Source organism: Pleurodeles waltl, chromosome 8, assembly GCF_031143425.1.
Source record: "Pleurodeles waltl isolate 20211129_DDA chromosome 8, aPleWal1.hap1.20221129, whole genome shotgun sequence".
Classification (NCBI taxonomy): domain Eukaryota; kingdom Metazoa; phylum Chordata; class Amphibia; order Caudata; family Salamandridae; genus Pleurodeles; species Pleurodeles waltl.
This window is the reverse complement of record NC_090447.1, coordinates 1,492,567,614-1,492,583,825: the sequence shown is the minus strand read 5'-3', so window position 1 is coordinate 1,492,583,825 and position 16,212 is coordinate 1,492,567,614. Positions and strand designations below refer to the sequence as shown.

The window sequence follows — 16,212 nt, the reverse complement described above, 5'->3', positions numbered from 1 at the left end:
CTTGAATAGCTGAATGGCTGTTGTCTTGAGCTCAGCAACCCCCTGTGTATAAAGTCAAACACTCAGGGAGGAATTAGCAAGATAGCATTGGCAGCCCAAAGCTGAGCTCCTAGGAGCAGGAGAAAGCCATCCTTTGTCTCTTTATGCATTTCAGTGTTCTTCCTGCCTGGAGGAATCTCGTGGGAGGCATGTTCACAGCTGACGGGCTTGACAAGCATCCCTGCCAGTCATATAGCTCATAGCACACCTCCCATGTACCAAGAGCATCACACTGTGCACACACAAGCTTAGCTTTGTGATATGCACAATTGAAAGAAGGGTTCCCCACTGCTGTGTCAGAGGGTAATGTCTCCATTTCGGTCATACATTCATTGGCACTGATACTTGTATGGGAAGTCACACTAGAACCCTATCAGCTGATTCTCAAGTTTTCTATAAGGGTTTATTTTTATATTTGCAGTAAATTGAATTTTTGCATTTTTCTCTTTTCGCCAATATGTTTCCTTACACCCTTATCAATGTTCTTTAAAATAATCTTTATTGATGTTAAAAGCAATTTAGCAGTACAGTAACACATTGATGCATCAGAAGGCCACACAGATAAAATCATTCAAGGTAAAGACAGACACCGAAGACCGAGACAACCCATCCGTCCTTTGACCATGCTATGAGTGGCATGTCTCAATAAAGATCATCAACAGAATTAGCAGCAGTAAAGAACAAAGGAAAAAAAGGAAGAAATATATAGGACCGCAGGCCCAACCCCCAGCATTTGAAGGCAATGTGGAGGAGGTACGGCTTACGGGCTGGGAAAAGCCGCACCAGCAAAGATAGAACCAGCAATGCACCTTCTTATTAGGATCACAGAATTCTTCTAAATCCGCCAAACTGAGCCCCGTCAGCCACCCGGCAAGCCACTGCAGCTGAGCCCACCGCATCACACAGGCAAAAGGCTCAAGGGCCAGAGCAAACTGCAGGGGGGAGTGGGGAGACCCAAGACGGTTGCCCTTGCCAATCTTATAGGGCTCAGAGGTATATCCTCCCATATGCACCCGTGCCCGAACCCCGGAGTATAGGCGAGAAATCCATTTGTGCCACCCAGCACCCATGGACATCTGGGCAACCACCTCTCGGAAGTAGGCCCAACCATCCTTTGCTTATATCTATAGATAACACCAAAGTCTCAGGAAATTGCATCCCGTCTGCAGCTTCCAGAACATGGAACAACTGCCTACGATTCTGGGAGGTGTTTCACCTGGGGTTAAAGCCATTTTGCTGCTCTTGTACCTGCCCATGTAAATGGGGTTGGAGCTGGTTAGCTAGGACCTTACTGAGGATTTGTAATCCAGGTTTATCATGGATAGGGTGTGGTATGATGACACATCCTGTGTGTCACGCTAAGGCTTGGATAAAATCAAGGCTTTCCTGGTTGTTTAGGGAAGGGAGCCCTACTCCAAAGACTTGGCATTCATTTTCGCAAACTTCAGGACCAGCAGTGAAGCAAAAGTCTGATAAACTTCTGGTGGGAGGACATCTGTCCAAGGTGTTTTGCTGTGGGCCATACTCATTATGGTTTGCCTGATTTTAGACTCAGAGATTGGGGCTCCCAGTGCCTACCGAGCATTGTCCTGGATTTGCGGTAGGGTCACCTTATCCAAGAAGTAGTCCAAGGCTCCCCTCTGCAACGAGGCATTTGTACCAACCCGTAAGCACCCTAACACCATTAAGCCTCCCCACCACAATAGCATAGCGACTTCTCTCAGGGGGAGCCCTGGTCTCCCCCATATGAAATCTCCTAGAAAAGACGAAGTAGCTGGTCGCATAAAGCTGGCTCCACCAATGTCTCTGGAGTTTAGCTACTCCCGCCCTTGTCAGGTGGATTTCCTGAACTAAAGCAACGCCCACATGCCTGTGCTTCAAATATGCCAGTACCTTATACCGCTCAGTTGTGGAGCCAACGGTCCACATATTGAAGTTCAGCAAAGAGTACTGCAGCAACCCCACCCTATCAACATAATCCCTGTGCAGTCATTCACCCCCTTCCTTCTCCCATCCGCAACACCCCTTCCCCATTCTTGCTGCAAGTCTCACTTTTGGTCGCAAAAGCACCAATACTGGGTAAACACAACAAAACAACCCCTAACTCCAAATCCCCAGGTCAGGGTAGCTACCATTCCATGTCCATACCAGTGAAACAAAACACAGTGTAAAGACCAAAGCGCCAGTGTGACAGAGTCGTACGAGGGTTTTCACATGAGGGTGCGGCAGTCACTGTGTTCTCCTTGAAGGCCACTTCACACAGACCCCATCAGAAGAGGGTGAGGGAGGATCTTGATGTATCAGGACTGACTCGTCCACACCACAGTGTGATATTTTGCTCTTAACAGGCCAGCGTGCCCTACTGATGGACCATAAAAGCGCTAACATATGCCAGGACCCCCAACCTCCCAAGCCAGAGAAGTCATCCACAAGTCCCCTGGGGAGACATGTTCCGGTGTACTCAAGGCCCCAATACTATCGAGGAGTCGTGGTGATCTTCAGATCCTTGCTAGTGCGCGGCCATCCTGGAAGCCACTAGTCACGCCCCCCCAAACACTAATCAGTGTTGAGGGTGTTTCCTTCAAGTTTCCACCCTGGAGATGGTTTTATTTTCCCCCTTGACAGGATCACATCTTTGGCCACAGAAGACATGAAAAAGTATATGAATACCCACGACCGTGCATGGTTGCTCATACAACCAAACTTTGTATGTCATTCTCACCTCTGAATGTCTCTTCCCATCCCTGCGAGCTGATTTACTCCCATGTAAGGTCACACTACTCTGTCTAATATTTTGTAAATATATGAATGTAAATCCATGTGTTGTGAACTGCAATCATTTGAAAACCAGGCTAGCTTGGGGGTTAAGTTGAACTTTGTAAATCGGGCTCTTAAATGCCTTCATTGATGCGCGCTAATTCGACCCACAAAAAGTGGGACCTTATATCTTCAGGAATATCTACAAGTCACTGGGGCTATGAAAATCCCAAGTGGAATTATTTCCTTCTGATTTTCAGAACAAATGGCAGAATTGATGAAGGGTCACCACCTCTATAAAATGAGGTGGTTTTTAACAGGTGTGTCCACTGGTGCTTTTAACCCATTTTTCTACCTTATAGACTATATCAACTGGTAGTGTCTGTGGACTGGGGATGTAAACAGTGGCATTTACCTGCCAGTGCACAGAAGCGGTAAGACATAAACAAAGCAATATTGGCAAATCCAATTGATATGGAATTGTCTTTCAGCCACTTTGCTTTGTCAATTCTTGTTTAATGCTTTGGAAAAGCATATGTTTTTGCAAAACTTTATGACACAAACATTTGAAAACATCAAAAAAATGCCTGCCTGCCTCTGCGTGCACACCTACATGAATGCACAGGTTGCCATCTTTGAATATTTTTATTACATTTTACGAAAACACTAAAATATAGCCACACTTGTGTGCACATGTGTGTATCCGCCAGAAAGAGCGTTATTGGAGGTGTAACATTTTCTGATGGATACTTCTAACTGCACATTTCTCTCCTTAGAATAGATATCAAATAAGGTCCTCCTGTAGATGGAAGGTCTGAGTGATAGATTCAGACCAAAATGTCTTGCAGAACTGAAAGGGTGAATTGCCTTTTCCACTGGACCTGGCTGTCAAGGCAGAACTGCTTTGTGAACATATGCACAAGTACCATGTTGCAGGATGGCAGATATCAAGAACCGGCAGCCCTAGCACCAAAGCAGTAGTAGCGACCTTGGTCCTGGTTGAATGGGCTCTCTGACCTTCGAGGGACTGCTTGTTGACAGACTTCCCTTTCTTCACTCCAAAAAGTTCATCTTTAAAGCTGACTGTCCCGTCTTATGTGGCAGACCCCTTAAAATGTGTGGCAATGATAGGATGGTGATTGAGAGAGCCAGAAACGCCACATGTTCTAAGCAAACCGTGCCTTTCATCGTGGGTAATGGTCATTTATGGAGTTATGATGGGCAGGAAATTAGACGGAAACGCTGTGTGCAACTACGTAGTGAGTGTTGCCAAGTTGCAACTATGTTTTTATTTAAGTGTTGACACACTTCCTCCTGAATAACATTTACAGTCTTGACCTCCTTCGCAAATGCCAATTCTGGCCATTTGGAAAATGAATCCATCAGTACTAAGGCATATTTGCATGGGTACCCAAAAGGGACACATGTCAATCTCAACTTTCTGCCAGGCTCTTTCAAGAAACTCAACTGGTGTAATGGGTGTTTCTCTAACCATATGTTAGTTATCTCTACTATCACAAGCAACACAATCTCTCCCACATCTTTCTATGTCTCGATCCATTATGGACCACCAGAAGTCCATATGGGTCCTCTCTTTGTAGCGGACCTTCCACAATGTGATTCATGCAACAAATTAAGCAAACTTTTTCGTAAGCCTATAGGAACAAACTGTCAGTCACAGCTTCATATTAGCTCATTCCATGCAATTCCGACCCTACAGATTTTAAATAATTCGAGCTATTCCCATCTATTTCATCAACAAAAGAACACAATTTCTTGGGCAACAATTCCACTAACCTTTGCAAAAACAGCAACTTCTGTAGAAGACTATTATCATTTAAATATGTCCCCCTTGCAAAGTTACTCTACATGGTCACTACTCAATCATCATCCACATCACATGTGACATCTCTCGAAGGTAAACAAAATAAAACAGTCCACATTCATATTTCTTCTTTCTGTCATATGTGTGACCATAAATGAATACCCTTGCAACTGATATAACCACTTGGCTATATGCTTAGTGGGTTTCCCACCCCTTTCGTAGTGAAAATGTCCACCAGGGTGCTTCACTGATTTAGTGAATCTTTTTCATTTGACCTTATCTTGTGTGGAATACACACTCCTTAAAAAGCTGCCTAAGTCCTCAATAACATATTGTGGTGCACAGTGGGTGCTTTCAAAGTGCCCGCAGGTCACTCATGCTGATGAAATCTCCTAGTTAGTGCTCTTATGCAAACTCCTGTGCACAAAACTGTTGACACTACACATTCTTGATAGTGGCAAATAGATCTAACAGGTCTCTCCCCACTGATCGAATATTCCCTATACAATCTCAGGATGCAGACGCCACCCGTGATCTGCCAGGTAAAGTCTGCTCAATTTGCCCATTGTGGCATTCAGGGATCCGGCAGGTGGCTGGCCAAGAGGAAGACGTTTTGCCGTCTCATTGCAAAAAGCTCCAGGACCCCACTCTGCCAGTCCTGCCTTTTGCAGTACTTCACAGATCTGCAGTGGTCCAGTGCTTAAGCCTCCCCCTGATGATGGCATGAAAGCTTTCAGGCCCAAACACATCACCCATAGCTCCAGTAAGTTCATGTGGAGCTCGTCCACTGTGAAAGACAAGAGGCCTCAGACCTCCACAACCCCAGATAGAACCTACCCCCAATCCAATAGCAATGTGTCTGTCACCACTGTCAGCTCTGGGTTGGAATGGGAATGTGGTTTGCCCCAGGACAACTTGTGATCGGTCAGCCACAACTACAGATCTTGGCCTGTCTCCCTTGAAATCTGGGTGGGGCAGGAAAGACTCCCTTGATGCTGGGACCACTGTTCCACTGATTCCACCTGGCACTGTTGACAAGGAAGATGCACAACCAAAGAGGCCAAGAAACCTCGGGCTACCCTTATAGGGGTCCAGGATCTAGTCCAAAATATTGGACTTGCTATGAGAAAGGAAATGCTTTAAACACCATCAGGTCCAGATTCTCCCCAATGACTGGAAGCAGGTGGGACTCTGGCTTTTATGGTGAACCTCAAAAATTTTAGGAGCTCTGCCATCGTCCAGATGTGGTCTATGACTGACTGGGGGAAGCCCACTTTTAGCATTCAGTTTTCGCGGAACGGGAATATGAAAACTCCCAACCTCCTCAGATGGGAAGAGACCACCGCCAAAACACCCAAGGGGCCGAAGAGCGGGCAAAGGGAAACACAGCAAATTGAAAGTGCTCCTAGCCCATCACCTGGCCTGCAGGCTGGGTATATCAAAATATATGAAAATATGTATCCTGCAAGCCCAAGGACATCATCGAGTCGCCCAGTTTCAGAGCAGTTGGGATTTGAGACCACATAGGCATTTTAAATTTGTCCTCCCACAGGGAGGCATTCAGGTGTGATAGGTCCTGGGTAGTCCTGAGACCCTAGTCCAAATCAGGTACGCATTCTATGGCACCCTTGGGAAGTAAAAGGTGTACTTCCTGCAACAGGATGGGTAGATGTTCATCCATTGCCAGATCACTAACGGCCTGATTTAGATGTTAGCAGTAACGGGTCCGTTTTCACTTGGCTTGGTGGTCCGCCCGGCCAATTTCGATGTTCCCCGTTCCACAGACAATAACCTGCCCGAGCACCACGGACTTTGCGAAGGATTCCCATCAGCTGTCACAGCGCCATAGGAAAGAGTGGCAGGTGATGGGACTCCAGCCACGCTTACCATCAAGCAGATTTGGATGTGTCTTACCGTCAAGCAAAATGTGGCAGTCCTACCTTCACTTCTGAGTTGGTGGATTGGAGGGAAAGGGGTGAAAACTCACCTGTTTTCCAGATTCCACTTCCGTTTATAGCTGGACACAACTGGACAATATCATCTGTGGCTGCTGCCGTTGGACCACGAAACAAACATGACCCCCGTCACTGGACACAGAGGTAGGGAACCAGCATTGGCTGTGTACATTGGGGGTCACATGCACATGAGCTCGGGACCACTGCAGACATATACATGTCACAGTAATTTTTTTAAATTACTGTGACACACATATGTTGGGGATACGAGTGGGTCAGACAAGGATGGAGACACACTGGTATACAACACGTATCGCACACATACACAGCTGTCATTATGGTGTCAGTATTCATATCCAAATGAATGCGGCAGAACAATGACGGTACAATCACACCTGTCAACTGTGCCCATGTGTGCACATTGCCAGTGGACCTCTACCTGTCATTTTGTGCTTCGAATTGTGTGTTTGAGTAAATATGTGTATGTGTGGATGCGATTCGATTGGCTGGGTGAGGTAGAGGGAGGTGTAGTCGGTGATATGGTTGTGTCAGTATGTGTTCCAGTTGCATATGGCTTTAATGTTGTGTATGTTGTGTGTTGCTTTGCTGCGTGTAACAAGTAGTTGACTGTTGCAATGTGGCGGTCGTTGTTGTGATGTGTGTAGTTGTGATATTGGGTGAGTGTGTTTGTGTAGATGATTGTGTAGTGTGTTGGTTGTTGTGGTTGGGTCGTATATTGGTGCAGCGTCAATAGTGTGTGTATGTTGTGTCATAGATGTGTTTGCAGCGTGTATGTGTTGTGGTGGAATGGCAATGGCTACTAGTGTATATGTGGTTTGTTGTGTTGTCTGTGATTAAGGGGAAGACGTATGGCAAAGGTATAGTGTATACGGGTGACTTTCCTCTGTTCCACAGCCACCGCCATTGTCTGATGTCCATTGGGCCCTCCCTCCATCGGCAAACTACTGCCAGTACACCGCCGGCAGAACTGTAACATCTAAATACAGGTGGCAGGAACCCGCTAGCGTGACGGCTAGGAAGAGCATTCCGACGTGGCAGTCGGTGCCTCAGCTGAAAAACATCTAAATACTGCAGGCGAAATACTGTCGATTTGACGGTCTTCTCGGGTCCACTGCTCCAGTGGGTCGGCAGTAAGACCGCCAAGATCTAAATCAGGCCCTAAATATCTTATTGACAGATTGCAGTAATCTTGGAACATCTATGCCAGATTACTGCAAGTGCATCATTTCCACACAAGTATTACTTTATCATTTCCTTAACAATATAAGCTCTTCACTGCCGACTCACCCTAAGCCTATGGTTTCCAGTACTGCACTGTCGGATGAATGTTAGAGCATGAACATTGCCAGATTTCTTGGTCATCCTATGTCCCTTTTCCTCCTGCAGCACTTGGCATTTTCTCTAAGCTGGCTAATGATAGAGGAGAAACTGTGCCAAACAGGGTAATTTACTTTTTGAAGCGTTTGCTAGACAGCTAACACCACTTTCATCCTTCCCACCGGGCTTCAGCTGAAGCCCAGCTGCTGCCTATTACCCCCTCCCAATGCCCACTAATTCTTCCCTGTACCGACGGCAGATCTGGGAAACAAAAAATATCTGGCTCATCTTTCATACCAGTCCACATATTGCAAAATGTATGTGAAAAATGGGGCAGCACAGTACATTTTGTAACCTAGAGTTTCACTTTCCTTGGTGGGTATATCCACAATTCCGCAATATCATTTAAAATGGACTTGAGGTGGTTGTGACGTGGCCCTATGACTTGAAAAGTCTGCCTCAGCTTTAGCTTTTCATTTGTAAAGGTCAGATTTAAGATTTTGGAGGAGTCATGCAAGGAATGTGTTTTATGTTACTTTTTTATGAATTCAAAGATTTCACACTACAATTATATATCAATATTTCCATTATTATTATAATATAAAGAAATCAAAGCTCAGTTGTTTCAAAGCTGTTTCCAAATTCAGTGTTATGTTTGAGCTAGATGTCGAACTCCTATTGTCACATAAATATGAAAATAGTAATACTCTTCTATTGCCTAATATATCAAACTGATATCACAAAACACCTGCATGCTCTTTCGATCACAACCATGTTAGGCGTTTCTGCCGCATGAAAGACACAGTAATCAACGCACACACAAGATAGTCTATGTGTTTTGCTACCAAAGCTCATTGGTGGTTCTATGTCTTTCCCCAGAGGAGCTTCTCCATTGCTGAAAATGCTCAGTCCCAGACGACTGATAGTCATGTGGATACAGGGCATCAAAAGGTGGAACGCACGTGAGCTTGGTGAAGAAGACGTACTTTACGGTAGCATGAGATCTCACAGAGAAACGATTTCATGAAATACCATTACAGAGAAACCATTTCACCTAAACTTGTTAACCGAAATTTGCAGGAAGAATGGCATCACCATTTCATAGATGTCTTTTTTCTGAAACTGGCTTTTGCATTTTTATTTTGTAAAATGTTAATGCAACGGTTGCAGGTCTTACTTTCAGAAAACTTTACTGTAGGTATTTATTTCAGTGTTTCACTTCAGGGGACATTACTTCAGATTTATATCTTTCTCGTTGCCAAACATCACTCTGAGTGTTTAAGTCGCTGAACTCCCATTGCCCATAAACATCGACCATCCCTGCCCCCGTCAAACCCCTAAACGCCATCCATCATTGTCCCTAAAAACTCATCACCACACCTAATCTACTCCCATCACTGAACTGTAAAAGTCCTTTTGTACCTAAACTGCACCCATCTCTGAAACCTGAAGCCCCCTTACTAACCCTGAACTCTACCTCTTCCTTAACCCTAAAAAACCCTTTCTATGCTTAAACCCGATCAATCCTTGAACCCGTAAAACCCCTCACCACTTCTATTCTCGACCCATCTCTAAACTCCTAAAAAAGCCTCACACCTCTAAACACTAACCATCCCAGACCCCAAAGCCCTCATTACCCCTAAACTACACCCATCCCAAAAATCCCTTTCTAGCCCTACAGTCGACTCATCTCTGAACTCTAAAAACTACTCATCAACCCTAAAGTCCATCTATCCCTGAGCCCTAAAACCCCCTTTCTCCATCTACAATCAACCAATCCTTGACCCTAAAATCCACTCAGTCCTGAACCCTAAAATTCTTCTTGTTCAGATACCTCACTCATCCCTGAACCTTGCAGGGGCGTAGCTTGGTCAGTAAGTCTGGGGGGCGAGAGGGGTTGTGAGCTTCAGATTCTCTGACAAATACTCTGGCATCTCATCTTAATCATTGTATGAGAAGCAGCATGTGAGGGTTGCTTAGGGGGTCACTGGAAAGGGAAAGGAGTGTGGATTGTGAGGGGATACTTACAACACAGTACTTTTTAAAACAACAATGTTTTAAAACCATCATAACAGAGAGAATGTGTGTGTGCATGTTTTTGTTGCCTGAGTAAGTATTTAAAAATTCCAGGTGAAATCTGACAGGTGCCTTCCCATACCTGGCAGAAAGCTCCTGCACTCAACTACTTGTTATATAGCACATTAGGGGGTGTAACACCCCAAACAACCCCCTTAAATTATGCCCCTGGAACCCTCAACCCCCTCACCACCCTTAAACTCCACTCAATCCTGAACTCTGAAAACCCTTCACCATCCCTAAACTCTACCCATACCTGAACCTTAAAAATACATAATCAGCCTTAACCTCTGCCCAATTGTGAACCCTAAAAACCCATGAACACCTCTACACTTCACCCATCTCTGTACCTTAAAAATCAGTGATCGTGCCTAAACTCCACCCATTTTCGATTACTGAATAAAGACCCATAAACTCCACCTATCCCTGGATCGTAAAAAAACCTTTCTCTCTGCTAAACGTCACCCACTCCTGAACCCCCAAAAAACTCACTAACCCTAAACCTCACCTAATTCTTTTTAATTTTTCCTTTAAATAATGTTTCCTTTAAAATGTTGCCTTTAACTTTTGCACTTCTGCATTTTCTTAAAATTATCTTCACTTAAAATCGGGTTTCAATGATTTGTTTTCCTCCAAATTGGTTTCTCAATTTTAGATCTTCAAAGAATTCTCATACATCAGTAATTTACAGGTAACTGTGTTCCTCATAATTGTGTACCTTCCTCACAGAGTCTGCCATAGAGAAATTTAAATTACTAGTTAGCAAAACTGTGTGAAAATTGGCCAATTGAAAAACAGAAGACCGACAGGTAAATATGAAAATGGCAATCTAATTTGTGAAGTGGCCAAGTACAGCACCTACCTTTCCCTCGTCTCTTGGCGTGTCACTTAAATGTACAACTGGACCCGGGTGCGTCTTTGTAGATCTGCAAAACAATCAAATTCAATATAGGATCAATTTATCAGAAATCAGAAAGGGACATGCTTCTCTTCACAACCTGGTAAATCATGTCATTCTGCCCCTGGATTCTATAAAAGTATTTGCATTTTCGAAGCTTGGCACATGATTGGTGTCTGCCAGTGACATCTTAAGGAGTTGCGGGCCCTGGGCCAAACATATTTTGGGGGCTCCTCTTTGGAACAGCATTGAATTTATGATCCAATTTCAGCTCTTTCACGCCTTCTTAGGCCAGGTCACTAGCAGTGCACAGACACACCCCTCCAAAGTCTGAATGTGTTTCCATCTAATATTCAGGAATAGTGTGTTTTCAATATTGTACAACAGGGACAACGCTCTAATATCACTGCAAATATTCTCTGTGACACCCTCCCATTTCTAACATCCTGTTTTGATCTAAAAACACTTTTTTATGGATGTTGCATGAAACATAAACACAACCTTTCTCTGCAAAATGTCTGTACTAGACTCATACACATCACTCACCTTAAACATAAATGAAAGGAAAAGGACATTTAAAACACTCTGTTTAATAATTATTCAAGGTCATCAGGGCAAGACTCTCTGCAGAACAGAGTGGGCTCTATCAGGTAGCCCCCTGAAAGGCGCACCCTTGATGGAGCTATGCCTTAAAACATCTCTGCTTTCTGCGTGTGATGATATTATCTCATGGAAAGTTCCAGAGTTATAGTCCAGAGAACTAAAGGCTAAACTTAAATACAGAAATTGCAGCTCTGTGCATCGTTTATCCAAACATCCAGGCTGGTGTGACTCAACTGTATGGTACATCGAGCACTAGTACCAGCAAGAGGGTCATTCCACTGGCGTGGCCATTTGGCCATCGGCCTCAGTGATGGGCATCGTAACCAAAGTGCCATCAATCTGACACTAATGGGTACTTCTGCAACGCATGTGCTGCAAAGAAGCATTGCTCATTTTAGAACCAATGACTGGTGAAGGTGCCTTACTGGAATTACACCAGTGATGGATGGCATGCGGAAAAAGCGCCATGCTCAACATTACACTTCTGTTAGTGGCTGAACACAGACCTGTCGATCTTGTTAAAACGAAACATCACAAAACCACTTTCCTAAATGCTTTGCCCATTTTGTCAAAATGCCTAGAGATACAATTCTGGACAAGCAGCATTTTCTGCACAAGTGCTGTTCCACTCTGGCCTCCATCACTCAGGGCAATTTAGAGTGGTCTGAGCTTCCTGGAACTTGAAATTCCTAGATCCAGAGACATCAGACCTGGGTTTACCAGAAAAACTGTCTCTAGGAGAGGGGAGGAGCTGTGTGCAAGGGTACAGCCTGGCTCTGTCCCGGCCCTTTCAGTTCAATGTTCTGTCCCACCCGTTTCAGCTCTAGGGATGGAGCAGACAATGTTCCTCCGAGAAAGTCCACATCATCCACACTTCCAAGATGCCCATCCTGGCCCCTACCCAATCCATCCCAACCCACAGAGGCCCCCTCTACCTGCTTTGAGCAGGAGGTAAATATCTGTGTTAAACTCCACACAATCCAGGAGAATCTGTGCAAAATGACCTAGTAATTTCTAGTGCATTTCATTCACCATTCCGGGCTATTTAGATTGAATATATTTTAAAGGTTTCCAAACTGATAATGCTGAACCAGACTCGAAAACTCCCCCCCAACCACCCGGCCCCCTCCCACATGGTCCTGAAACACCCCATCCTCCAACATCCCCCTCCACCCTCCATTCTCCTCGGTGCACAAGATATGTCAACAGCCACCAGTGTGACACCAGGCCCCAATGTCTACCGGTTCCGTTGGTCTGTCGGGATTCGCATTGAACCAAAGTAGTCCTAGAGCTTCAAGTGATCTAGAATGCGTAAGGCTCACAATCATTTTGCCCAAGTAAGTTCTCTAAAGTCCAACAGAAAGCAGTTCAGTAGGGGCCCCCATTGTTTGCTAAAGTCCTTCTATTCTCCCCTCGCTCCCTTAGCACGTTTCTCCATCCCCACTGGCCACCACAAGCGTTTATCCATTTATTGATCGAGCATATAATGGCTTGACACCACATCACCAATACTCTCTGCTTGGCAGCCAGAAATATTCTGGGAAATGAATACCCCCATACCTCACAGGGACATACCAGTTGGATCGGTTAATGCCGGCCAGTGGAGATATAGGGGAACTTGGAATGGGGTCCTGTAGGTACAAGTGTGAAGAGATTACTCATCCTGACCCATCAGGATCTATTTAAGAAAAGCAAGTCACCGAGAATACTAAAAAGCCCTTCATTCAACAGGGTGCACTGGAACTGTATAGCAGACACTCTCCAGGCAATAGGACTTTGGAGGGGATAGTGGCTGATTGTTGTTTGGCTAGCAAACCCCTCGAGCTAAGATTGGAGTCATGATCTGCCTCTCACAGTGGGTGAAAATTGAAAGGGACATGAGAGAGGCTTGCCCACTCTTGCCCCTCCTGTTGGCACTGACCTTACAACCCTTAGCCAAAAGAAATAGAAATAACAACAAAATAAAATGGATACAAATAGGATCATAAGAAATAAACTTACGATGTTTGCTGATGATCTTTTGTTTTCAGTTTATCATCAGTGAATGACCCCCTTAACTCGCTTCCATAGCTAATGTAAGAGCTACGTGGTTAAAGAAGCTAATTCGTCCGGATTCAAAATTATTCTAAATAAATAAGAGATTCTGCATATTTTGGCCAAATCCAGGGCTATGGCATATTATGCCACCTAAATGGCAGTCAACTCAATCAGGTGCTTTGGGGCAGATTTAGCAAACACTCAGTAAAACTAGTGAAATTAATCTAAAGAAATTGAAGGGAGGTGAGAACAGAACTGAGAAGCTGGCGCCACAAATCTATATTCCTCTTGGGTAGGACAGCAGCCACAAAAATGTTGTTCCATCCAAGGATATTTTATATATTCCAAACAACGGTTCTGTATATCCCGAAGGATTTCATAATTAAACTTCAATCCTACTTTTCTGACTTTATTTCGCAGGACAGAAAAGAAAGGATAAGTAGGCACCAATGCACAGTGAAACCATGACAGGGTGATCAGTGGGCTCCCAGTCTCCATAACTACTTGAATGATGCTCACTTGCGAATACTATTCAGTGCTTAATTTGTGCTTGTTGTTTCCGGTGCTGAGCACCAGCACTTATTTTTGAGGGCCGGCGCTTATTTTTCTGCCTCAAGCATTTGCTCTGAGCAAAAGACACATATGGGAAAGATGAAGGAAGAGAAAAACGAAAAAGCGTCACAAAGGGAGCAAGCAGAAAGCTACAAGAGTGAGCTGAAGGGGCAGGGAGTGGCTGTAAATGGATTGAAGAGGATCGAGATGGCTTCAGGATTAAGCTGCCTCAGTATTTCGTGCTCGGACATTTAATTGCAGCAGCCACGTGTTTAAGAGGGGTATTTGGGCACCGGCACGTTTTTATTTACAAATTAAGCACTGAAACTATTACATTGGACCAGACAAGAAACAGAAAAGAGGTTGTGTGTGATGGACCATACACTATTCCATGCCAAAAACACAGAGAGATCCCAGACTCTAAATCTCACCAGTGACAAAGGGCACACTATAGGTCTGTGTTTGTTTAGCGGTCAAAAGGAAACTGTTGCCATTCCCTTCATCATTCACACCACTATGGATAAACAATGATTTATGGACTGGTTTTTCATCTGTGGCAGAAGGGTGGATGCAAACCCTTGAGGGATATGGTGAGGCTATGAGAAGTGAAATCAACTGAACAGGTGAAACCAGAATCTGGTCTTCAGGAAGAAGAACATTTAAAATATATGCAACTTGGACACTCGCTCCAGGACATGTGACTCACACAAGGGGCGGTTAGAGACCTCACGTCTTTCGAGACGTACTCTTTGACATGTGACAATAAAAGGCATGCTGTCTCATGCATATATGGTCTACTCAAGAACACAAGGGAGAGAGAAGATTTCCGGGCCAGTGGGTGTGGGAGAAAGAATTTCAGATAACCATAAATGAAGAGCAATTGAAAGATATTCTCCCTCCAACTAATAATTTTGCCAGATGCGGGGGGTTTGGGAAACAATGATGAAAATATAATTTAGACCCCACTGCACTACACTTCTTCTTGGGAGACCAACAGAGTCAGTTTGTTGGAGATTATCTTCTTTTGTGTGGTATTCCCCCAGATTTCTTGCTTGATTGTTTTTGTTGGCCGTGGAACTCTGTGCACTTTACCCCCTATTAAACAGGTGTAAAGTGATGTGCTCTTTCTTTAAAAAAAACTTAATTAACTTTAGTGAGTGGTAGCCTGTCACAAGCTGATGGATGTAGTTAACACGCAGGCACCCTTTTTTTGTCCACCAGCCAGACCAGCCTCCATCACAGTGAGCCTCTTCTTGACATTGCAGTGTCAGATCTTGCTGAAATGTAAAGACCTGCTTGATGGCTCTGCTGAGGTTTTTCATACGACATTTGGAGCACACTTCAAAGGAGGGAAGCATAATGCCAAAACAATTTATGTGTCTCCACTTTCTGGTTTCTGAAGGCTCAGCTTTGTTCTACCTAACTTCTGTCTCTGAGTTTATTGGGGGTACATGGATGTCTAAAACTGAATTTTAGTGTTATATGTTTCAGGACACTGGGATTATGATAGTCCACTCCCCGCGAAAACCACAGCCCTCAGAACTCAAGTTTACTGTGGCCAAAGATAGCAGCCATCTTTAAAATGCCAAAGTGGGTAAAGTGAGCCGCCGGAAACTTTACCCCATTGTTTAGGGTGCCAGAGGGGGTCATTCACATCCACTAGCTTGTGCCTGGCATAAATGTGACATCTCTGGGAACCCACTTCAGAACTTTCCTGGAGCTGTGGAAGATCAGAAAACGACTGAACCAGCTGTCTGAGACCTAATGAGAGCCCTACAGGAACGGATCTGCTCTCCCTCTTGTAGCCCAGGACGAAACGGTGACTCCAAGGGCCATAAGGCTAAACTCCGGTTAAAGCTAGAGGGACACAACAAGCTACAAGAGTCCTTTTCTTGCAGCTGACCAATGGCAGCTGGACCTGGACTGGACCCTTCTGTGGGCCTCTGCCTGCCACTCTGTGAGTCTCTAAGTGCCTCTCTGAGGAACTGGAGACTTTAGAAGTATACTCCAGTGATGGATTGGGCCCTAAAGGACTACAGTCCCAAAGTAAAATCTTTGACCATGGCAAACCTTGTTAGTGTACCCGACCGCTCTCCATCGTGGTCAGAGTCAAATTACGCCAAGGCTTTGTT

The 16,212-nt window shown here is 44.7% G+C and overlaps 1 protein-coding gene across 5 annotated transcripts in view; it reads right to left on the bottom strand.

The window, feature by feature from the left end:
• Positions 1-16,212, bottom strand: part of STXBP5L (syntaxin binding protein 5L) — a 1,301,131-nt gene that overhangs the window by 690,107 nt on the left and 594,812 nt on the right. For all 5 annotated transcript variants that reach the window (XM_069202705.1, XM_069202706.1, XM_069202709.1 and 2 more), the window contains exon 6: positions 10,853-10,916. In XM_069202705.1, the coding sequence (XP_069058806.1) occupies positions 10,853-10,916 (64 nt within the window). The remainder of the gene's footprint in view (positions 1-10,852; positions 10,917-16,212) is intronic.